The following is a 23,955-nucleotide window of genomic DNA, read 5'->3' as shown; positions in this document are numbered from 1 at the left end:
CTAGACGGGAGATACCATCTGAGTGCATGCGCCCCAACCAGGCACTGCTACCAAAAATCTCCAATCAACAGCGCCAGGATGCACCGTCACCTAGAGTGGAGCACCCACAGGGACAGCACTCGAAGAAAGGCAGCAGCATCTGACGGGCCAGCAAATCTTCCAATCTTTGTTCAAATATCCCATATAAACTGCACAGGTTGGGATTCATTCAATATACCTTTTCTCAAATCAAAGCTGAAACTAGAGATGCTAATAGGTTCCCCTACAATTTGTAGGTACTTTGAAAAATAACATTTGTATAGCCTAACTTACAGTCACATCTATAATGTACAAATTCGAACAATTCTGCAGAAAAGTGCACACAACTTTTTTAGTTCCCAAGTAAAGAGAAGTCAGAGCCTGGGGGCAGCAGAGGGGAAGAGAGAGATAGAATCCTTAAAATATTCAGTTTCAGAATTAAAATGGTGATTACTATAAAGCATCTTGTCTAGGGAAAGGATACTTACTAGTAACTTTTGTTCTTTGAGGCTTGCCCTGTTTATTCCCACTGCGGGACTGGCACTGCAGACATTCAGCTTGCAGAAACTCCATCTAAACCATGTCCATTATAGCTCCATAGGCATTAGCGCCTGTCTTCATAAGCTGCTGCAATCAATGCAGTGGGTGTCGAGTTAGCGGGTCTAGTGAAGACCCGCTAAATCAACAGCAGAGTGCTCTCCAGTCAACCCCGGTATTCCACCTCTCCGAGAAGAGTAAGGTAAGTGGACTGGAGACAGTCTCCCGTCAATGCAGTGCAGCAAAGACACCAGGGTAAGTCCACCTAACCTATGTCAACTCTACTTACGTGAATAATATAGCTGGAGTCGACATTGCTTAGGTCAACTTACCCCGGTAGTGAAGACAAGCCCTTAGCGAGGTCAGCATAAGGGAGTGCAGTTCCAACCACCTACATTTTTCAGATCTGCAGAGTCCCATGTTTTAAGAGAACTGTGAGGAAGAAGAGAAAGTGGACAGGAAATGTGATTGTGCAGCCAGCTCTCAAAGAACAGCAGTTACTGGTAAGTACACCATCTTTCTTCATCAAGGGCACTCTTAATCTGCCCCAAACAGAAGGTGACCAAAGGAATTCTTAACTGAATAAGGACTGAAATGTTGCCCTCCCGAACCCAGTATCCAACTGGCACACTAAGTTTAAGGAGCAGTGCTTGACAAAGATATTAATCAAACTTCAAATGGCTGCTCTGCAAATTTTCTTGATGGCACCCTCCTAAGACATGCCATAGAAGTGGCAGTAACTCTAGTAAATCAGGCCCTAATGCCTTCTGATATAGAGACTTTGGCTAAATTGGAACTCAAGACAATCCAGAAGTATTCGCAACCTCTGAGTTAATATTGCCTTTCCTTTAAATCTTACATATTATGGGATCTCAAGATAGAAATAGTCTTTTTGCATGATAGGGTCAGAAGACAGGCTTCCCCGGGGTGAGCGTGGGGCTTTAGGAAGGTGGTCAGCAGAGAAATGTATTGGCATAAGAGTCCGTGACCACCTGGGGGTGAATTTATACAACACATCCACAGGCTTAAGTAACAGAAGTCTCTCTAGTAATGGAATAAGTTGTATATGTTTCCTTCTTTCCCTGGTTACTAGAGGACTGTGAAAGACCTGGGGAGAAAGCTGAATCTTGGGTTATTTTTAATTTCTCTAGGATTTCAGCAGTTTTGTGATAAAGAAGCCTTGTCCTTCTTTGATACATACCTGTTGGAAGGTCAAAACCAGGACTATTTCCCTGAAGTAATCCCCACAGCCATGGTTCTGGCACAAAAATTAGCATGCCAAGCTGTGATCCTTCCTTCAGCTGCTAGAATTTTTGGTGCTTATCTTTGGTCTTCAGGAACATTGTCCTGAATGGGGGTAGTGGTGTCCAACGGGCATATAGATCCTACGTTAATCACTACTGTGACAGACCCAGGCCAGTGTGGTACAGGAGTCTGGTAGAGGGCAAATATACTAGTCACTGGCTGAGTAGTTTTCTGTTCGCTGAGTGACTAGAGCAGGGGCTGCACTGGAGTAATCAGGAACCTGCTAGAACCAATCAAGGCAGACAGGCTGATTAGAACACCTGCAGCCAATCAAGGCAGGCTAATCAGGGCACCTGGGTTTAAAAAGGAGCTCACTCCAGTCAGGGAGGGAGGAGCTAGAGGAGAGGAAGTGCATGTGAGGAGCTGGAAGCAAGAGGCACAAGGAGCTGAAAGTGAGAGGCTGTGCTGCTGGAGGACTACGGAGTTCAAGCATTATCAGACACCAGGAGGAAGGTCCTGTGGTGAGGATAAAGAAGGTGTTTGGAGGAGGCCATGGGGAAGTAGCCCAGGGAGTTGTAGCTGTCATGCAGCTGTTACAAGAGGCACTATAGACAGCTGCAATCCACAGGGCCCTGGGCTGAAACCTGGAGTAGAGGGCGGGCCGGGGTTCCTCCCAAACCTCCCAACTCCTGATCAGAGACAGGAGGAGTTGATCCAGACTTTGGGGAAGATCATTGAGGTGAGCAAATCTGCCAATAAGCGCAAGACCCACCAAGGTAGAGGAGGAACTTTGTCACACTACATAGCAGCTGGCAATACATATATCCTCAGAGCCTGAGAAATGTTTTTCTGTCTAGAGAACTTTTGGAATTCATGCAGAGGTGAAAACATTATGGAGCTGAGATTATCATCTGGTGGAGTAGCACAGGTTCCTCCCAGTAGGATATTCATATTGACAGAGGAATCTCTTTCCTCTTCATCAGTCCCTCCCTCATATTGTCTCACACACGTCAAAATGAAAAAAATGCATTCGTATGTTGCCCTGAGGTCAGAGTCTATAATGAAAGTGCCAATAGTGGTGCCATTGGGGGTAGAGCCACAAGGGTTGGACTAGAGCCACCAATACAGTGAAGGGAGGAAGTCCCAGGTTTAGGCTATGCTGACTTGATCAACATTCTCAAGGGCTCTTGAAGAGATAGCCACAATAATAGTTGCAAAGAACCTTGAAGAATATCCTTCAATGCCAAGAGACTTTAAGTCAAAATCCCCCAGGAGATCAGGGTACATAAGGTTGACATCGATTAAATTGGGTGGCCTCCAAAACTCAGTCCTAGTGGTGCTGTCTTCTGAATGAGAAGCCCAGTGCTGGAGTACCTGGAGAAAGTGCCAAGCTGGAGGATTACAGGTAAACTAGACAAGCAGGAATCCTATATGGAGGTTCAGAGTCTGGTCTCAGTAAATCTGATTGTGTACACAGAATGCATATTGATGAAGCCACCAATAGTTGCAGTGTCAATGAAGGCTGTGCAATCGGTTCCAACTCTTCAAGCATCAAGCTCAGATATCAATGGCAGTACTTTTATTTTTTTGGGGGGGAACTTCCTCAGAACCAGAAAAAGGCTCTCTCTTTTCAGAGCAGGTTGCACAATATCAGGCAGCATTTCAGGAACAGCAATGCAAGCTTGCGCAGAGGTTATTCCATCTACCAGTAAGCCTACTTCCAGTGCAGTTTGCTGAACAAGTGTAATTGGCATCAATATTGTCAGTGCCAAAGACATTTGATAACGTTTGATGGTGTTGGCAGTTGTCACCAAGTTCACGATTCTGAAGATCCTGGCACTGGAACCCCTTTTTGAATAATGTGCTGATTGCAAAAGATTTCCCACTTAGCTGCAATGGGTGTAGAAGCCAATGAGGGTAATTCTGGGCATTGTTCAGAGCCCTTTCAGTACTGAGGCCTATGCCTTCAGCATCTCATAGCAAAGGTAAGCCCAAAGCCTCACTTGACATTCCTAATAATCTCAAGACTGAATGATCAGCAGATGGATCACTGTGCCAGGGAGTACACTTCCCCAAGGACACCAGGCGGCAAAGATGAATGTCTAACTCCAAATAAACTACTGGACAAGTGGAAGACTCTTTTAATCCACTGATTCAGGCTATTAGTGCAGAACCAAGACAAATCTTCTAAGCTCTGGAGAGGGTACTGGCAACTTAAAAACAAAAAAACTCACTAACACTAGCTAAAACTATAGGATTAAATGAGCTATCTAAAATAAGGGGGTATGCCCAGATTCTCAGAGGCAGACATATCACAGCTCCCTAATACTCTTTGTGGCGGTGGACAAGGAATTGATGAAACCAGGGCCTCCACTCCCTTAGATAGGCTAACACGCTGAACACAGGTGTCTGCGCGATGCATGATGCAGTCTCAAAGGACGGAGTTTTGATGAAGGTTCCATGAGCTCAACACCAATGGCCAAAAATCCCACACGTGGGAATGCACACAGGCCCTCAAAGAAGAGCATCTATTTGCGTGGGGGGAAAAGGAAAAGAAATCAGCAGCTTGGTTGTTACAACTCTTGTAAAATTCACAGTTTGCAATGATATCGTAGTGTATGGGCTAAATCTCACAGCTCTTACCCAGATGCAAAAACAAAAAACAAACAAAAAACCACCAAACAAACTCACTCACAGGGCCTGAGTGGTTAGCTTCAGTTGATTGACTTCAGTTGATTGAGATTACCAGAGAACTTTACTTGACAAATTGGAATAACATTTAAATTCTATTTGTTTGTATTTATCTAGTCATCAGTTTTATAAAATGAATTAAAATGCTGCTTATCAAAACTTTATGTGCACATCACAAATATTTAAAACCACAAAAAGATAAATAATCTCAATCATATATAACAATAGTTGATTCAGTCTTATAAGACGAGAACAACATAATCTTTCCTCAAAATTATGCCTAACGGATCATCCGCCTACTCAAAACGCCTCCAGCCCTGTAAGAAATTGAGCCTCATAACATGCCATTACACAACATTAACAACCTGGATGATGGAGTGAAGAATATGATTGCAAAATCTGTGGATAACACCAAGCTCAGAGGGGTTGCAGGCACTTTGGAGGACAAGATTAGAAATCAAAGTGATCTTGATAAATCAGAAAACTGGTCTGAAATCAACAAGATGAAACTCAGCAAAGCATTCTACTTAAGGAAAAAAAAATCAAATGCATAAATACAAAATGGAGAATAATTAGCCAGGCAGTAATACTGCAAAAAAGGATCTGGGGGTTACAATGAATCACAAGCTGAAGGAGTCAAAAGTATGAGGCTGTTGTGAAAAAGGCAAATAACATTCCGGGATGTATTAAGAGCAGGGGTTGGCAACCTTTGAGAAGTGCTGTGCCGAGTCTTCATTTATTAACTCTAATTTAAGGTTTCGCATTCCAGTAATACATTTTAACGTTTTTAGAAGGTCTCTTTCTATAAGTCTATAATATATAACTCAACTATTGTTGTATGTAAATAAAAATTTTAAAATGTTTAAGAAGCTTCATTTAAAATTAAATTAAAATGCAAAGCCCACCGGACCAGTGGCCAGGACCAGGGCAGTGTGAGTGCCACTGAAAATCAGCTTGTGTGCCGCCTTTGGCACACCTGCCATCGGCTGTCCACCCCTGATTAAGAGTATCATATTTAAGACACAAGAGGTAATTGTTCAGCTCTACTCGGCACTGGTGAGGCCTCAGCTGGAGTACTGTGTCTGGTTTTGGACACACTTTAAAACGTGGATAAATTGAGAGCCCAGAGGAGGGCAACAAAACCATAAGAGGTTTAGGAAACCTGACCTACGAGGAAAGGTTGAAAGAATTGGGGGATATTCCATTGAAAGAAGAGAAGGCTGAGGGAGGTGGGGCATGATAACTGTCTTCAAATATGTAAAAGATTGTTATAAAGAGGACAATGATAAATAGTTCTCCAAGTCCACCAAGGGAGGGCAGGAAGTAATCAGTTTAGTTTGCAGCAAAGAAAATTTAAGTTAGATACACCACCACCCTGATATAACGCTGTCCTCGGGAGCCAAAAATATCTTACCGTATTATAGGCGAAACCGCATTATATCGAACTTGCTTTGATTCGCCAGAGTGAGCAGCCCCAACCCCCCGGAGCACTGCTTTACCGCATTATATCCAAATTCGTGTTATATCGGGTTGCGTTATATCAGGGTAGAGGTGTATTAGGAAAAGCTTTCCAACTATAAATATAGTTAAAACACCAAACAGGATACCTAGGGAGATTGTGGAATCCCCATCATTGAAGGTTTTTAAGAACAGATTAGGCAAACACCTGTCAGGGATGATCTTAGTATACTTAAGTCTCAGTGCAGGGGGATGGAAAAGAACTCTTGAAGTCCCTTCCAGCCCTATATTGCATCCAAACGCAAAAAAAGTTGGTCTATATAAGACCAAGAGTATGAAAATGAGAGTTATCTCCTACCTCCAGAACATTTTCAATTTCTACAAATCAGAGCAATACATTTAATGATACATAATTTTTTCATTTCCTGAGAGGTCATCTGGCACAGGTGCCCCTTAAATATTATAAAAATCAAGAAAATGTGTTAAATGTGTCAGAATGGTATATTCATTTCTGCTTGCAAATCAGCCATCATATATATACTGTGTATTCAGAAGCAAAAACAGGAAAAATTTCAATTACTGGTAAAACAAAAACTTCTTTAGAATTTAAATTGTATGCATCTTAAGTTTACTAGACTTAGAATATCAAACTATTGTTATGAGAGTTATCAACCTTCCCCAAAAGAGGATTTTCTATTTTAACTACCACTTGCCTGTTTGAATTATACCTATTTATTGGTGTAACCGCTCTACAATATGTGAATTCATTTTATTATCATAACGATATGGTTTATGATCTAACGTACAACAAACAGCTATAAGCTTACCTGTAAAATGAGAAACATGGTGAAGTACTCCACCCTAAGTAAACACCATAAATGACTGAATAACTGCAAGAAAAGTCAGTTGGAAAATCATTTCCCAGAAGGGACGCAGGTGACTTTCCCATGAGACAAGGGCTAAAAGGGAGGTTATATAAATATGCTTACATGTATATGCATACATTTTACATTTTTACTGCAGTATTGCTAAACACCAATGTTAAGCAGGTGAACAAATAGAGTTTTTGTTGTATCTATTGATTTTGCAAAAAACAGAAGCAGAGAGGCAATGGAAACATTATTGTCACTAAAAAGCCTGCCAAAATTCGGTCTTTTTCAAAATGCAAAGTCTCCACAACCTGTTTTTATCAGTAAGATAAAGAGTGAAGTCTTGATTCTAGAGTCTTTATGCAATAAATTGACATGGATTTCAATGATACTCAAATGTGCAAAGAACTTCAGGATAAGGCTTACAGTTTCTTACATTTCTTTAATTTTATATATATATAAAATCAATTTTCCCATTGTAACCACTGTACCTACACTAAAATACTAAATAAGTGAAATGAACAAACTTTTATGCATTATTCTAGGTACAGGAATTACTCACATTTTGTAGAATGCTATTTTTTTCTATTTAACATTTATTTATTTGACATGTGTTTCCCTAATGCTTCTTCGTCCCTTTCCCCACTATCTCACATGGGATACCAAAATTGTGTTCTTCCTCACTAATGTACCCCATAAAAGGACAGGCTAAAGTTCTAGAAGAATTTCCTTTTAAGGAATAATCTAGCGTTTCACTCAAATCTAAAAAACTTGGTTCATTTTCTGGCATTCTAAAGTTTAGGGTGCAGAGATGGAAGTACTATGCCCTTGCCCCTTATGGCAATATTTGCATTTGTACAAAGTGAATGAAAACACTATCAAATTATACAAGTAGCATTTTACATCCACTCTATACAATCACCAGCAAGACAGTGGGAAATTGGGCATACCACCATTGTTTTTGATGAAAATGTTAACCTGTAACCCCAATATGATTTTAGAATGCAAGATTAAATCACATATCATGTGGTAAGGTTGATTAAAGTTCTTTAAGATGGTAAAGCTATTAGAGTTGTAATAAAAGTAATAGGAAGTAGGAAAACATTAGAATCTGTGTAACAACTAAGGAAGACTTAACAAAAAGCTGAGGCCTACTGGGACGGTTAGTAGTTTTAATATAGTTAGCTTAAGTAGCAAAGGCATTAACATGACTGATTAATGTACGGTTCTAAGATTTAGCAATATTTTAGCAGTAAGTGCTTTATAAAAACCCCCAAAAGAACCATTTATGCTTGATATACTGGATTTCTACAGAATTTTTAGTATGTGTATCCACATGAGGTTAACTTCATTAACATATTGGAAACATTGGTAAATATATTAACAGAGTATGGATGCAAATAGCTTATGTCAGCAATTGGAACCTCAACTGCGGGTACCTAAATTAACCCAAAGCTATAAAGGATAGCGTCAGCAGAAATACTGTTCTGACCAGGGTCGCCCAGAGGATTTAGGGGGCCTGGGGCAAAGCAATTTTGGGGGCCCCTTCCATAAAAAAATTGCAATACTATATTCTCGTGGGGGCCCCTGCAGGGCCCAGGCAAATTGCCCCACTTGCTCCCTCCCAGAGGCAGCCCTGGGAAAAATAAACCTTCCGCATCTCGGCACAAATCCAGCTTTGAGAAAACTTCTTTACAAGGTATCGCTGGTTCTCAACATCAGCTAGTGCTAAAAGGCACTAAAGCTCATTAAAAGGGCTGGACAAATATTTTCCGTCAAAACTTTTTTTGGATTGAAAACTAGGGGTTTTTAAAAAGCAAAAAAAAATCATGGACAATGTCTGGCTTTCCTTCAAAATTTGTGGTGGTTTTTTTTTTTTTTAATTAAAAAGCTGAAATTAGTCTACCAAAACCTGAATATGGTTTGGGGTTTCAGAAGTGTGCGGTCAAATGTTTGCTGCTTGCTGTGTTTGATTGTTTAAAGAAACACTAAAAAATTCTGCTTAAAAAGATCCAAAACTTTTGAACCACCTCAGCTTGTGACCAAACGCCTGAGCCCATCCAGTCAGAGATTTTTCCAGGTTTCTCATACTCTGCTGGCTTTCTTGACTCATATCTGTCTCCATAACTTTGGGTTCATTTAGCTTAGAATATAAGAACAGCCATATTGGGTCAAACCAAAGGTCCATCCAGCCCAGTATCCTGTCTACCGACAATGGCCAATGCCAAGTGCCCCAGAGGGAGTGAACCTACAGGTAATGATCAAGTGATCTCTCTCCTGCTATCCATCTCCACCCTCTGACAGACAGAGGCTAGGGACACCATTCGTTACCCATCCTGGCTAATAGCCATTAATGGACTTAGCCTCCATGCCTTCATCTGTTTCCTAGAGACTGGCTCCATGGGGTCCCTCACAAACTGGAGATGGTTACTTGTGGGTTTGTCTTTAGTATAGCTTATGTACATACTCCACAAACTGAGCATTTGAGCTTGTTCCAGAATCTGGGATGAGCCTATGTTGTGAAAACTGACATGCTCAAAATAGCACATGCATGTGAATGGACACAGGGTGCTAAAATTAAATTAATCCAGGGGTTCTCAAACTGGGGGTCGGGACCCCTCAGGGGGTCACAAGGTTATTACTGGGGTCGCGAGCTGTCAACCTCCACCTGAAACCCCGCTTTGCCTCCAGCATTTATAATAGTGTTAAATATACAAAAAAAAGTGTTTTCAATGTATGGAGGGAGAGTCGCACTCAGAGGTTTGCTATGTGAATGGGGTCACTAGGACAAAAAAGTTTGAGAACCACTGAATTAAATCCTCTGAAGCCTCAGGGAATGCCGGAGGGGGGGCGGGGAGGGGGAAGGTGTCTCCCTTGATAGGGTCAGGAAGGAGGGTAGGTGGTGTAGGATATTGCTCTTCTCATGTGATCCCTCCCCCAGTGGCTAATTTTAAATGAAGCTACTCTCCCCTGACATGAATCTCCCTATGGCACTGAAATTAAATATAGACTATAATTTGGCATTTGAGAAGTAAAACGGATGGTAGCCCTAATGAAAAAGCTAACAGTTTGGCTCTTCTGCAAGCCTCAAACTGCTGAATGAGCTTTAGAGTAGGGAAGGCTGTGCCTCCCAAACAGCCTGGCCCTGCCCCCTATCTGACCCCTCTACTTCCTGCCTCCCAACTGCCCACCCCCCTCAGAATCCCTGACCTATCCTGTTCAACCCCCCCCCTCCCCCGGCCCCTTACCCCTGGCGCCATGCTCACCCGGAGCCTTAGCGCGTTGTATCCAGCAGTGTCCCTGAACAGCGGTGCGACATGGCTCCGGCGGGGCTCCTGAGCTCCACCCCGCTCAGAACCACATGATAAGGGGGCGGGGCTGGGAGCTCAGGAGTCCCGCCGGAGCCACAGTGCACTGCTGTTCAGGGACACTGCTGGATCCATTGAGTCTCCGGGTGAGGGGCAGAGGCAGGGTCGGGCTAGGGCGGGAGCCTCGCCCGTTCTCTTGGGGGCCCCTGCGGAGCCCGGGGCAAATTGCCCCACTTGCCCCCCCCCTCTGGGCGGCCCTGGTTCTGACACCACTAGGTGCCAAACTTTCTCAACTTGAACTCAGGTGGACTAATGGATAGAATGCAAGTGAGCTGGTTACAGGTACAAGATGAAAAAAAAATTATCACATGGCCATCACCACCACATGTAAGACACTGGGGATTAGTGTGATCAGTGGGAAGCTGTAAAGAAGTCACTAATTCCATGTCAAAAGGAAGGCATCCAGCAGAGATCCCTGGATCACGCCTTCACTGGAACAGAAGTTTGGACATTTAGCATTTGTCCTTGGGGGCACATACCAGATTTTCCCATTGGTAAAATATCTAGTCGATGATGGATTCAGCAGTGACCTCTCATAGTTGGTGACAGATTGCCTGCATAGCAGATCATGGTTGATATACAGTGTAGGGAGCATGAGTTTGATAACACGATCGCATCCTTGCAGGAGGAGGCAGATCACAGTCACCTCTCTTGTTTAGGTAGTGTATTGTGGATGTACTGTCTGTCAGTATTTGCACTACTGACTGTTGCAGGACCAGGAGGAATGCCATGCATGCCAGTGTGATTGTTCTGAGCTCTATGTATTTTTTCATTTCTTCAAAGAACCAAATCTCTGGTATTTGCAGATGATCCATGTGGGCTCCCCAACCTGTACCAGAAGGGTCCATGACTAATGCTCTGGACAATAACAGGGATACAACGGCACCCTCTTTCTAAATGTTGTTGGGAAGCAACCATCAGATCAAATTTTGTGCGCACACACAGTGGAACCACAAGTGATTTGCTAATCTGATGCACTGCAGGAAAGTACATCAAATCTGAGCCAGAACTGTAGGGGCCTCAGGTGAAGGCCGGAAAGCAGTATGTACACAAAGATATATGGCCTAATAATGTAAGACAGGTCTGCACCATCGCCACTGGATGTGAAATAATCGTCTTCATGAATGATCAGAGAACAAGAACTCTGTCTTGAGAGAACTAAGCCCTTGCTATGGTAGAATCGATTTGGGATCCTATGAACTCCACCATCTGGGATGCAATAAAAGAGGACTTCTTGTTCACAAGAAGGCCTAACAGGGTGAACAGAAAGAGGGCACAGCTAAGGCTTGTCAAAGCTTCCAGATGTGATATGCCTCTGATCAGCCAGTCATCCAGGTAAGACAGACAAATGGATGCCCTTCCTCTTTATGTGCACCAGCACCACAGCTAGGCATTTTATAAAGACTCAATGTTGTAGAGAGCCAAAAAGAGCAGTACCTTGTACTGATAGCGGTTCCGCCTCATTGTAAATCTCAGTTACTTCCTGTGGGCTGGGAGGATGCTGATGTAGAACTAAACTGAAAGTAACAAACCAGTCCTGAGGTTGTAGGGATGGAATAGAGAACGCGAGCATTATCATCCTATATCTGAGGCAGAGTATGTATTTGTTGAGTCTCCAGTATAGGATGAAGACCCCCTTTTGCCTCTGGAATGAGGAAACATCAGGAACAGAAAAAAGCTCTTCCTCTATAATCCTGCAGAACCTCTTCTACAGCTCTTGATGAAGTAACAAGGCCACTTCTGTTTGCAAAAGGCTTTCATGAGAAGGGTCTCTGAAGAGGGACAGGGAAGAGACACAGGAGAGTGAACTGGATGGTGTAGCCAGGGGCAATGGAGAGAAAAGCTGTGGCAGAGGGGAGGGACAGGAAGTATAAGGCAGGCCCTGCAGCTAAGTTGGGCTGCAGCCATCAAGGGAGACAGATGCCTCCCATCCACTGCTAGAGTGGGAGCCTGAAAAGGACCTCTACAGTGCCGAGGACTCACCAGTATCGCCAGAGCTGCCAGCCAAGCAGGACGCCAAGGAAATACTAGGATTGCCACGGGCGCCATACCCCAGGGAGACGGAGGACAATACCAAGGCACAGGTACACAGTGAGATGAGTGTAGGAACTAGACCAGGAACACCCAACTAGAGTCCAGTTACGTTATTGCCTGAATCCAGGTTGGCGTGTTTTGTCTGCATCTCCACTGACAGAGTGGTGGGACCATCTGCCACTGTTAGGGCGCTGGGCTAGGGCCCAGTGGAGTATGGTGGTACTAGGCTCCCCTACCCCTTTCTGCCAACCCCACCCTTGTGGTGGCAGCCTCCTCACCTTAGGCCAAGAGAACTGCACTTGTCTGCTGCCTGCCTGAGTTAGGACATCAGATGATAGACTGTTTGGTGCTGTGCCCTGCCGGAGGGCCTGAGCCCTAGACTGCTTGTTGCTTCACTCTGCATGAGGGCCTGAGCTTGTTAGACCACTTGTTGCTCAGTCCTGCCTGAGGCCAGATCCCTGCCTGGACCGCTTGCTGTCTGGCCCTGTTTAGAGGGCCAGGTCCTCAGAGATTACTAATCCCCCAGTAACCCTTCTCTTGCCAGGGGCCCGAGAGCAAGAGGGATTGGCCTTCCTCCGAGGCTGATGGGGAGGTATGGCTATGCAATCCTACAGGCAACAATGCTCGCTACCCATTTGTCATCTGTGATGTCTATCCATGCCCAGTGGAACAAGGAAAGGCAGTTTCTGAAGGTCAACTCTGGACTGGTTTTGGCGTGGCTCTCACTCATCTTGTCAAACCTGCTGCCTCTGGGAGGGAGGTTGGTGTGTGACAGAGTATGATGATGGACACCTCCATGAACAGCAGAGTTGCTTTCTGGGTGGATATTCAAGGTGGTGACTGTGAGAGAAAGATGGCATTCTCTGTTCCTGAGATGGTTGGTACTGGAACGGTTTGTGGTAAAGCAACAGGGCACAAATACCCAATGATCTGAGTGGTGCTCTAGATTCATGGAAGGAATGGAGTACCTCTTCCATTAGTGAACTAAAGAAATTCATGCCCTAAAAAAGTAAGTCCTCAATTGTCACCAGGACTTCCTTTGGTATTCTGGGTGCCTGAAGCCAGGAGGTCCAGTACAATATGACTGCTGTGGCCATAAAACATGGAGTTGTATTAGATTCATCCATTGCCACTTGTAGCGCTATCTTGGATACCATCTGCCACTCTTCCATCATGCCTTTTACTTCTTCACAACTTTCCTGCAGTAGCCAAAATAGGAAAGGAGTCACCTTCTCCCCAAATCAGAAAGTTTTATTTCACAAACAGTGCTTGATAATTCACAATGTGGAAATGGGGGGACATAGAATTTCTGGCCAAAATGGTACATCTCCGAAGGTTTCTTATCTCAATGCCCTTGGTGGATCTGGCCTCCTCCGAGATCAAAGATGACAAGTGACCTCTAGTGTCAAATGAGCATAAAAGTGCAAGAAACTCTTGGGCAACAGTTGGTAGGGTTTTTTTTTTTTTTCATCCATTTGAGGTCTGGGGGGGATGTCTCTACTGGAGCTGAAGCTGCCTTCATGGAGGCTCTAAGAGGTGCAGCTTTAGCGCCACATCTCCAGATTTCCACATGCAGAAAGAAAAGGAGTGGCAGATGGGATGTCTGAGGATGTTGTCATGTTTTCACAGAATCTGTGCTATGCCCCAGCTTTAAAACAGCTCCTTAGAGAAAACCCTTCAGTAGGCCAGAATCCCCAAAGTGTCACACACTACCTTCTGGGTAGGACCCACGGCCTCACTGCCTCAGATACTGAGCCCATGGGCTCCTGCATTTTGTTTCACACTGTGAACTCTGCCCAGTCAGTCTAACTGAGAATCTCCTATGATGAGATTTTTACATTCTTCAGGTATCAGTGCACCTCATCAAGTATTTGCAGTGACACCAGGAAGCATTTACAAAACAGAGTAGAGTTTATTAGTCAACTGGAATATGGCACTGGAAGTCCTTCAGTTAGCATTAAGAAATAAAGGATTAGACATAGTCCATCTGGCTAAAACAGTGCCATTAGCCAGCCACACTGCTATGGACTCCATTTCAGACTCTGTATCTCTCTCCCCCTTTGTCCAGCCCAGCCTCACCCAAAAGCCAACTCTTTATCCCCATCCTGTCACCTCTCAGTCCTTCATTCTTGAGCAGGGGCCTTTGTTTAGCTTTCCTGCTGAGAAGCAGAGGGAAAATCTCTTCCCTCTGTTCACTGGTTGCTAAGTGTCAATATCCTGGTCAGTAGGGCGTCCTGATGTCTTTTTCAGATTCTCTATTGATATGCGTCGGCTTCACTGGGTTCCAGTCACTTCCATAATAACCCATGCATTCTGTCCCAGACAGTGGAGTGACTGACTGATGTACACATACATACATCTTATGTTTTCTGTTCTGCCCAAAGAGCAAACTTAGACTACTCTCTCTGGGTAGTAATGCATAGTATGGAGAGAAACTGAGACATGCAAAAGTATTCCAAAAATTTGCATTTCATCACAGATGGCTGTTCTGCCTTGAGGAAGGTCATCTATGTCCATCTAGGAGAGGCATTAAGTCATCACAGGGAGGCCAGGGTTTAAATCCAGTGGGTTTTGAGTCTGCCATAGCTAAAGGCAGGTGTGCAGCACCTCACTCTGCTGTACTGGGGGAACCTCCTTCATCCATCCTAACTGCTTTCTTCTTCTCCCCTCAACTTTTCTTTCTGGAACACCCAAAGTCTAAAATGAAGCAACTAATAAAAAGGAGAAGAGAAGCAGCATTTCTTCACTGAAATGAGTGCTGAAAAATCAGATGCAGAAAAGTCAGACACAACCCAGGTTCCATCTTGCTGCACATGGAAAGAGAAAACTGAGGGAGGGTCAAGCCACTCCACCCCTTTATGCTCTCTCACAAGTGCACTAACAGGTACAGGGTAGATGATAAATGCTGCTATTCAAAAAGATTCCGATCTCTCACACACATGCACAACTACAATGGGATCCACATTAACATGTACTCAAAAGAGGAATTAACTATAGTTACCCTTTCTTTGTAAACTTAGGAAAAAACAAATATTCATTTAAGAAACAGTATTTTATCAAGGACTCTGTTGAGGAATGTAGGGAATATTAAGTGCAAGTCTTGTACAAAAAAAGTAAAAAAGTTATTATATGTTAAAAAAAAGCTATTTTCTCTTACATGATGTTTTCCATAATGTTTCTCTCACCAGTACATGCTAGATATGAGTTTACACCATACCCAAAACTATGGTATCTTTACAAAATCATAAATACTAGCGAAAGGTCTTTCCTTATTGCTCATAAAAAACAGAAATAATTCAGTCTAAGAATGGAGATAAAAGAATCATAGTAGGAGCCTTAAGACATTCAGTGTGGGCAATTCTTCTCAGTTCTCTACCTATGCAACCTTAATTGAGCTCCCTGCAGCATATGTAGTATGATGCAATTTTTAATTACATACTAATTTCTTCACAGAATTTCTGCCTTCTTCAGTGCACAGGATGGCTGTACAGAATAGTAAGAACTGTAAATGATGCTGTAGTACCCCTGTCTCACTTGTTGCAGAAGCTGGAAGGTGTGTAGTGAAAGAGGTAGGGGACTGCAAGAAGTGGGACTCTCAGAGTTATGTCAACTGAATGCTGCCCAGGAGAACTGGATTTCTCGAACAAAGTCAGGTTCCCTGACCATGACATGAGGTCACCTTAGTAAATATTAGGACAATAAATAAGGAGGTAACAACACAAGGTCAAGAGAGTTAAGGAGTTGAATGAAGGCAAGAACATTAAAAAATTATACCATCTTATCGTAGGTTAGCATATATATGCTGGTGGCTAATTTTTTTTTTTTTAAACAGTAGTATTATTTTTGATTTAATGCAAGCCTCCGATTAAGTCCATGTAAATAAAGAACAGATGCACTACACACTTATCAATCATGCTCATAAAGATTGCCACCACAGTTTGGTGTGTTTGTATCCCCTGTTCAGTTTTAAGAAAGCAAGTCACTCAACCTGCTAAACGGTCTTCATTGGATGATTAGGTCACCAGTTTTCAAACAGACAGGAAATAAGTAATTCCAGATACCCCAGATGAAAATGTTCTGTTTATTTCAACATCCGCACATCTCAATCTCTGAACAGGATTTTGGATTTTAATTCATTTGCAATATACGTTGGTCACCCACCCTCTTGTCCTTCTGCCAGTGCCACTACTACTTAGAAAAAAATAACTCTGCTTTAACATATATCTTCAAAACATTCTTCAAAAGGAATTTCAGGAAGAAAAATGTTAGGAAGTTCAAGCCTTGAGGGGGCCATTTAGGGATCTGGGGCAAAAAATCTGTCTGGGGATTGGTCCTGCTTTCAGCAGGCGGATGGACTAGATGACCTCCTGAGGTCCCTTCCACCCCTGATACTCTATGATCTTAATGTAAAATTGCTTTTTTCTTCTATTATGCACTTTTACAGGATGTATAAATACTAAGGGGTTTTGCGTCAATAAGTGTTATGGATCCTTAGCAACAGTTTTAGTGAAATGCAGTTAAAAAAAAAAAATCCAGCTAGCAACCTTGTTGGTACAGGGCTTTTCACACCTACAATCCAAATGACAACCACTGTGACAATTCTTCAACTACAGTATCAGTTCCAGTTCTATATTCATCTTTTTTATAAATTTCTAGTAAGATATTGAATTTCAGACAAACATGAGCAATTTAATGGCTACTATGACAAATGACTCACCAAGGGTTCAGCCATTACAACTTCAATTTTCTTTTCAGCTTGAACAGCAAACTCGGCAAAGAGGCTCTTGATGACATACTCGCCAGGTTTGACATCCGGGTCAATAGTAATGTTAGACATAATGATGCTTCTCTTTTCCAATGTGGAACTGATGCTGGGAGAAACTCTACGTTTATTTACACTGCTGGTGGGTGCTGAGGCTACAGAGAAAAGAAAACCCAAAATTAATAATACAGTAATAGACTATCAAGGTTTTAAGCACACCACACCAGACACAGCACTTCAGGAAACTAGTAATAGAAAAATATTACACCTCTACCCCGATATAACGCTGTCCTCGGGAGCCAAAAAATCTTACCGTGTTATAGGTGAAACTGCGTTAAATTGAACTTGCTTTGATCCGCCAGAGTGCACAGCCCTGCCCCATCGGAGCACTGCTTTATGGCATTATATTCGAATTCGTGTTATATTGGGTCACGTTATATCGGGATAGAGGTGTACCTCTATCCTCCACTAAGATTTTAAATTAGTATAATATTAATTTGATTCAAATAAGGAAGCAAGGGAAATATAGCTTCTCATTTTTACCACTGAAATGCAAAATCACTCAAACGGGGCACTCAGAATGGTTGTGGGTTACTGGACTGGATGACTCAGGTGATCAATAATGGAATTTAGGGATTTTAACCTCTAGGATCATCAGTTCAAATCTGATTCAATTCAGAAGTTACCAAAAATCACTTAAGTATTTGGATGAGGAGATACCATTAGAGGGCCATCAAGTCCATCTCCCTGCATAGAGGGATGCACTTCCTTGATCTGAATTTTCCTAAGTCATCCCTGATACTTTGATACCAAGTAAAACTTCGAATAAAGCAATTCCCTAGTATTACTAAACAACTTGTGCCACTGCTTAACTATTTTTCCTAATAAAAATCTGAGTTTTCCCTGCTGCATCCTAAGCCCATTACTTTTTTCTCTATTTACACTGTTTAGAATTGATCGCTGTCAATTACATTTGTTTGTATATCTGTAAAGAGAGTCAGATTTCCATTCTCCAGAATAATTATGTCATGTTCACTTTTAATCATGTGTGTGAATTGCCAAAGTTTTTATTTCTCTCCTCAAACACTCCTAAATGCAAATTTGTTTGTGTTTATATCTGTATCTAAAATTAAAAGCAATATTGCAAATGGGGTCATACTAACACAGATTTGCATTGTTATTTAACATTTATATGCCAAACAGAGCAGATACCTACATTGCTCGTTTTTCACAAAATCAGCCAAATTTCTTCTGAAGATTCCCTTGAAGTCAGACTTTCACCAGGGAAAAAGTTGGCCCAATTATTCTACTAGTATATGCCAAGGCAGCAGCTGTCTTTTTATTTGTTTTGTTGTTTTTTTGTAACAGAGTTTCAGTGATGATCAGAAACTTTTGTCTGCTATTATTCCATAAGTTGTATATCCTTATTTTGTATTTGTGCATTTGATTAAGAACCGCCATTCTGGGTCAGACCAAAGGTCCATCTAGCCCAATATCCTGTCTTCTGACAGTGGCCAATGTGAGGTGCTTCAAAGGGAATGAACAGAACAGGCAATCAAATGAACCACCCCTGTCGTCCACTCCCCGCTAGAGATACATAGAACATGAGGTTGCATCCCTGACCATCTTGGCTAATAGTCATTGATGGACTTTTCCTCCATGAACTATTTAATTCTTTTTTAACCCAGTTGTACTTTTGGCCTTCATAACATCCCATGGCAATGAGCTCCACAAGTTAACTGTGTGTTGTGTGAAGAACTACTTCCTTCTTTTTGTTTTAAACTTGCTGCCTATTAATTTCATTGGGTGACCCCTGGTTCTTGTGTTATGTGATGAAATAAACAAACATTCATTTTCTCCACACAATTCATGATTTTATAGACTTCTATCACATTACCCCTTAGCCATGTCTTCTCCAAGCTGAAAAGTCCAAGTCTTTTTAATCTCTGCTCACATGGAACCTGTTCCATATCCTTCATAATTTTTGTTGTTTTTTCCAATTCTAATATATCTTTTTTGAGATGGGGGCAACCAGAACTGCACATAGTATTCAAGGTGTGGGGATACCAAGGATTTATATAGTGGCATTATAATATTTTCTGTCTTATTATCTATTCTTTTTCTAATGGTTCCTAACATACTGTTAGCTTTTTTGATTGCCACTGCACACTGAGATGTTTTCAGAGAACTATCTACAGTGACTCCAAGATCTCTTTCTTGAACGGTAACAGTTAATTTAGACCTCATCATTTTTTGTGTGTAGTTGGGATAATATTTTCCAATGTGCTTTGCTTTGCATTTATCAACACTGAATTTCATCTGCCACTTTATTGCCCAATCACTCAGTTTTATGAGATCTCTTCGTAACTCTTCAGAGTCTGCTTTGGGTTTAACTATCTTGAGTAATTTTGTATTGTCTGAAAATGTTGCCACCTCACTGTTTACCCCTTTTTCCAGATCATTTATGAGTATGTTGGACATCACTGGTCCCAGTACAGATCACTGAGGGGCAACACTATTTACCTCTCTCCATTCTGAAAAGTGACCATCTACACCTAAACCTTTGTTTCCTATATTTTAACCAGTTACCGGGTTTATGTGAATTTCTCCTTATGTGAGTTTCTCTAAATTATTCTTTATTTAATCTAATTCTAAATATTTACGACCAGTTTATTTTGCAAAATTTTAATTTTTATTTTAACTCTTGCCTGCAAGTTAACTAATTCTATGAGCTTTTTATCATCCACATCTTTAACTAGAGTGTATTCTTTTTCATCTTCAAAGATATTAATTAAAATACTGATTATTATGGGGGCTAGACTTTTTGGTAACCCACTTAATAGCTTCTTTCTGTGTGACTCAACAACTAGTAACTACTATGTCCAATGTCAGTCAATTACATTTCTATGTAAACCATACTTCCGACTGCTTTATTATGCTACTATTATCAGATAACAAATTTATTTCACACAGCCTGGTGAAAAGCTCTCTCAGGCAATTTCCTATTCAACTAGTATTCACATTACAATACATCAACAAAACTTACACTGATTAGAAAACTTTTTGATGAAATTCAGTACTCAGCACACATAAAAACATACCTCTTCAATATAGACAAACTACGTCTCTCTTATTAGAAACATTTTTAAAGCTCTTCTGAAAGCCATAATTATTTAGTAATTCTTAAAATATATATGACGACTACGTTTTGTGTCTGAAGTAACTCGTCTTATAACTGGGATTATATAACGAATACTGCTAGTGCATAAATAAGGAAGTAAACAAAAATAACCACGGTGAATTTCAGCTCTCTTAGAAATAGAGAGGAAAAAATAAGCCAGGTGGGGAACAAAAGGATGAAATTGTTAGGAAAAAAGTGTTATTTTCAAGTATTTAAGTGCGTTGCTAAAAATGAGCAGACGGGAAAAAAAAACCTTTAAATAACTGTGTCAATGATGCCCTTTTAGGCTTATATGGTTATCAGGCAGGTTTTTTCCTCTTTAAAAAAATCAGAGCTTAAAATATGGAAAATAATGCTGTATAACCTTCAAAATAAAAACTACTGAAGTTGCAGCAGCTATACTTTTTAGTGAGATTCAATATTCAACACCCAAAAAAAAGAGGCATTAATGGGAAAATTAATTTATAATCTTCATTTTAAGGGCCTTGGTCATTTTACATAAATTCTTATCAGACTAAACTATAGAAGAAATGTGTTGTTAACTTTATACTGTAAGTCAAAGAACTTATTCATATGAATTTTTCTTAATTCACTGCTTGTGAAAGGTACAAAGTTGGTACTAATAAAGAATAATCTGTGAGAATGCCAATATCACCAGGAAAATTACTTCAGCAAACTCTAAGGAATTTTCTCGACAAATGTCATGGTTCTAAAGCAGTGGTCCTCAAACTGTGGGGCATGCCCCCTAGGGCAGTGGAGAGTAAAGTTTGGGGGAGCATGACAGGGCAGGGAGGGAGTGCCACCCAGCCCTGCTCTTCCCCCAGCTCTGCTCCAGCCCTTCCCCTGGTCCCAGCCCACAACCACAGTTGTGGCCCCAACATTAGTTGTTGTTACAACATCAGTTCCAGGAAGCAAAACTAAAACAGCAAAACGAAAGCCAGAGTTATCAATGACATCTTGGTTCCTCACCTGACTGACAATGTGAATGATACATAGGGAACATACGGAAGTATAGACCAACTCTCCCTCAGAATATAATCTAAGACTATTTTGCACTCTCTTTGAGGAAAAGCTTTATAGTTATGGTTAACCCCACTTGAAGAACAGATAATGAAAGACAGAGTGGTTGAGAGACTGCTTATGCCACTGACTGAAAATCCGATTCTGTTTTCTCCAACAGGTGAAGAGCTCTTGGAGTGATCTGATGGTGGATGCTATACTCCTTCAACAAAACAATTTCCTAACATAGCAAGCTGCATTGAGCGTAATGTTAGGAGTTGGTGTAATACATAATCTTAGTCTGTCAGGATTAGGATAGGTTTTGATTTGATTAATGGGAAAAACCTATACAGGCTACATAAATAAATCTCAACTGCAGAACACTGATGTGATTGTGGAGCTTCATCTCCAGTAGAGTCCAAAAACTTTAAACAGTGCAGTGAGTTAGATCAGCCTCCAGCCCACTGTAAGCAGTGTCGCAGAAGGCAAATGACATAAGGGAACTCCTGACAGTCAAATTCCTGCTTCACCTCATTCCCACCCCCCCCATTCTTGAATGTTCTGTATCATCGTAGCTCAGATACCTACAGCAACAAGACTTTCTGGGCACCAAAGCCTTTGGCTCTTCCAGGAGAGGAGAAACAACTGAAAGATCTCTACTAGGCTGAAGCCACCAGTACTAAAAGATGCACAGCTAGGACTGGTTCCAGACTCCTCATGGTGTCGGGAGAATCAGCAGGAGCCATCACTGGAACCGCCACACACCTCTGTTACAATGACAGAGACGTCAAGAAATATCTCACCTAAATACCTTTATTGCAGGAAGACAGTGTGTCTTAAAGCTCTGATACTCTCACTATGAAGGAAGAGAAATGACCTATCAGAACTGTGCCTTCAATTCTTCTAGCCAGAAAATAAATCTGGATGGTGAGATACCCATGCCAAGATAGAACCTTGAGCCCTTTTAGCATAGTTCAGTACCGCAGGGCTCCAGACAACTACTTTCATACTCCTTTTCAACCAGGACCAGATTAGCCTCAGCAAAGAACTGCTGAAGCTACATTTTATGAGTGGATCTTCAGAGTACAGATGGCCATCAAGGGTGCTAGACACTCGGTACTGAACTGTCAAGCCAGACAAGAGTAGGGATTGGGACTGTTAGACTGCTGTTGCCAGGCCTAAAGTCACTTTGGCTAACAGATCTCAACAGTCTAATTGCTTCTTGAAGTCAATAATGTCCAAAGAGATATCCCCATAAGTAGACATTTGAAGTAGCTCTCCCAGTGTTTCAGCTCGAGAAGGACTATCAGATCTAACACATCAGTACTGCAAACTTCTCCCCAATACTAGAGGAACCAAACATGGGTGTCTAATGGATATCACAATCTAAGTGGAAGGATTTCCAAAGACCCAAGATACAAAGAATACTGGGGGACAATAACCCTAATGGGACCAAAATTAGGGAAAAGGGAAGCAACTAAAGAGGCCTGGGCCTCCGACGATGCATGGTATGGCATGGACATTAACATTTGTTGTTGTTTTTAAAAACAAAAACTGACTAAATAAAAAAAAATAGCACTTACAGTGCCCCCCTCCAAAGAAGAAGAAGAAGAAGAAGAAGAAGAAAAAAACAATAAAAAGAAACATCAGGGATACCAAGCATGCTCTGAACTCACTGCACCTTCAGTGGTCAAAAAGAAATTATGGGCAATTGGGGCTACTCTCCCTTCATTTTATAAACTAAGAACTCTGCATCATGTAAGAAGGAAAAGTGGCCCTAGCAGATGTTATTCTCCAGAAAATTTGAAGTACAAGGGGCATTTTCCCCCCCTAAAAACTGGCACTTCTCAAAGGAGAATATAAGCATTTGTTGGAAGTGTTCAGTTCGATTTTTCTTAGTTATATAATCAAGCTATTATTTCTTGGAACCTTTTTTTCTCTTGCAACTGTTTAATAAAAACAACTTTCAAGCTCCTAACGAATCCATCTGCTACAGAAACTAAATGCAAAGACAGAATGCAGATTCTTCTCCTTTGAAATATGTTGTAAATGAAAGGCACATTAAAGGACCAAATCCTTGTTTTGAAATTTACGAGAATATATTTTGAAAACAATTCTCAAAATACACATGAATTTCAAAAGAACTAACAGAAGTAGAACTGAAAAATTCCTGTGGTCTCAAAAGTTTAAAACTTGATTTGTTTAGAAATACGAGGCATGAAGCTTGCTGTTACCTTTCACTCAGTTCTCTAACTGCCAGAACAGCTGCACAGGAACTGACTTGTAAAAGGTACACATGTTTTGTACACTGTGAAATGAGAGGGGTAGAGAAGAAAATGAGTTCTGATGTGCATACGTATCCAAAACATTATTATAGTTTACATTAATATAGTGACTTTTGAGACAATTTTAAAGTTGCTTTCAAAAACTGCGTAGCCTTACAACACTCTTGGAAAGCACTTAATATTACAATCATCTCAAATGGAAACACAGGCAGGTTAAATGACTTTCAGCCACACAGAAAGTTAATGTGAGAGCCAGGAATAGAATCTCAAAGTCCTGACTCGGAGACTATCACTAATTATCAGTCTATTGGTTCAAATAAAATGATAGAATACACCCTTCTCCTATTCAACGTGCAATCTGGATGGTGTACAGAGAATGAAGCACTGCTAAGTATAATTCTCCTGGTTTAATATAGGCTCCCATGCCTTATTCACTGTATGCCATGCAGTATAAACAAGGGAGTAATGATAGGAGTAAGGAGGTGATTTTATCTCTGCATACAGCATT

The 23,955-nt window shown here is 41.5% G+C and overlaps 1 protein-coding gene across 18 annotated transcripts in view; it reads right to left on the bottom strand.

Moving 5' to 3' along the window:
- Window positions 1-23,955, bottom strand: part of FRYL (FRY like transcription coactivator) — a 331,713-nt gene that overhangs the window by 221,299 nt on the left and 86,459 nt on the right. For 17 of the 18 annotated variants that reach the window (XM_050947243.1, XM_050947242.1, XM_050947230.1 and 14 more), the window contains one exon: window positions 16,938-17,137. In XM_050947243.1, coding sequence (XP_050803200.1) covers window positions 16,938-17,057 — 120 coding nt within the window. In that variant the 5' untranslated portion in view covers window positions 17,058-17,137. Of the gene's footprint in view, window positions 1-16,937; window positions 17,138-23,396; window positions 23,449-23,955 lie in introns of those variants that run through there. The other variant, XM_050947244.1, reaches the window with a different exon arrangement.

Source organism: Gopherus flavomarginatus, chromosome 3 (assembly GCF_025201925.1).
Source record: "Gopherus flavomarginatus isolate rGopFla2 chromosome 3, rGopFla2.mat.asm, whole genome shotgun sequence".
NCBI classification, from domain to species: domain Eukaryota; kingdom Metazoa; phylum Chordata; order Testudines; family Testudinidae; genus Gopherus; species Gopherus flavomarginatus.
Note: the sequence above shows the minus strand (reverse complement) of the source record. Positions and strands in the feature narration are given on the sequence as shown.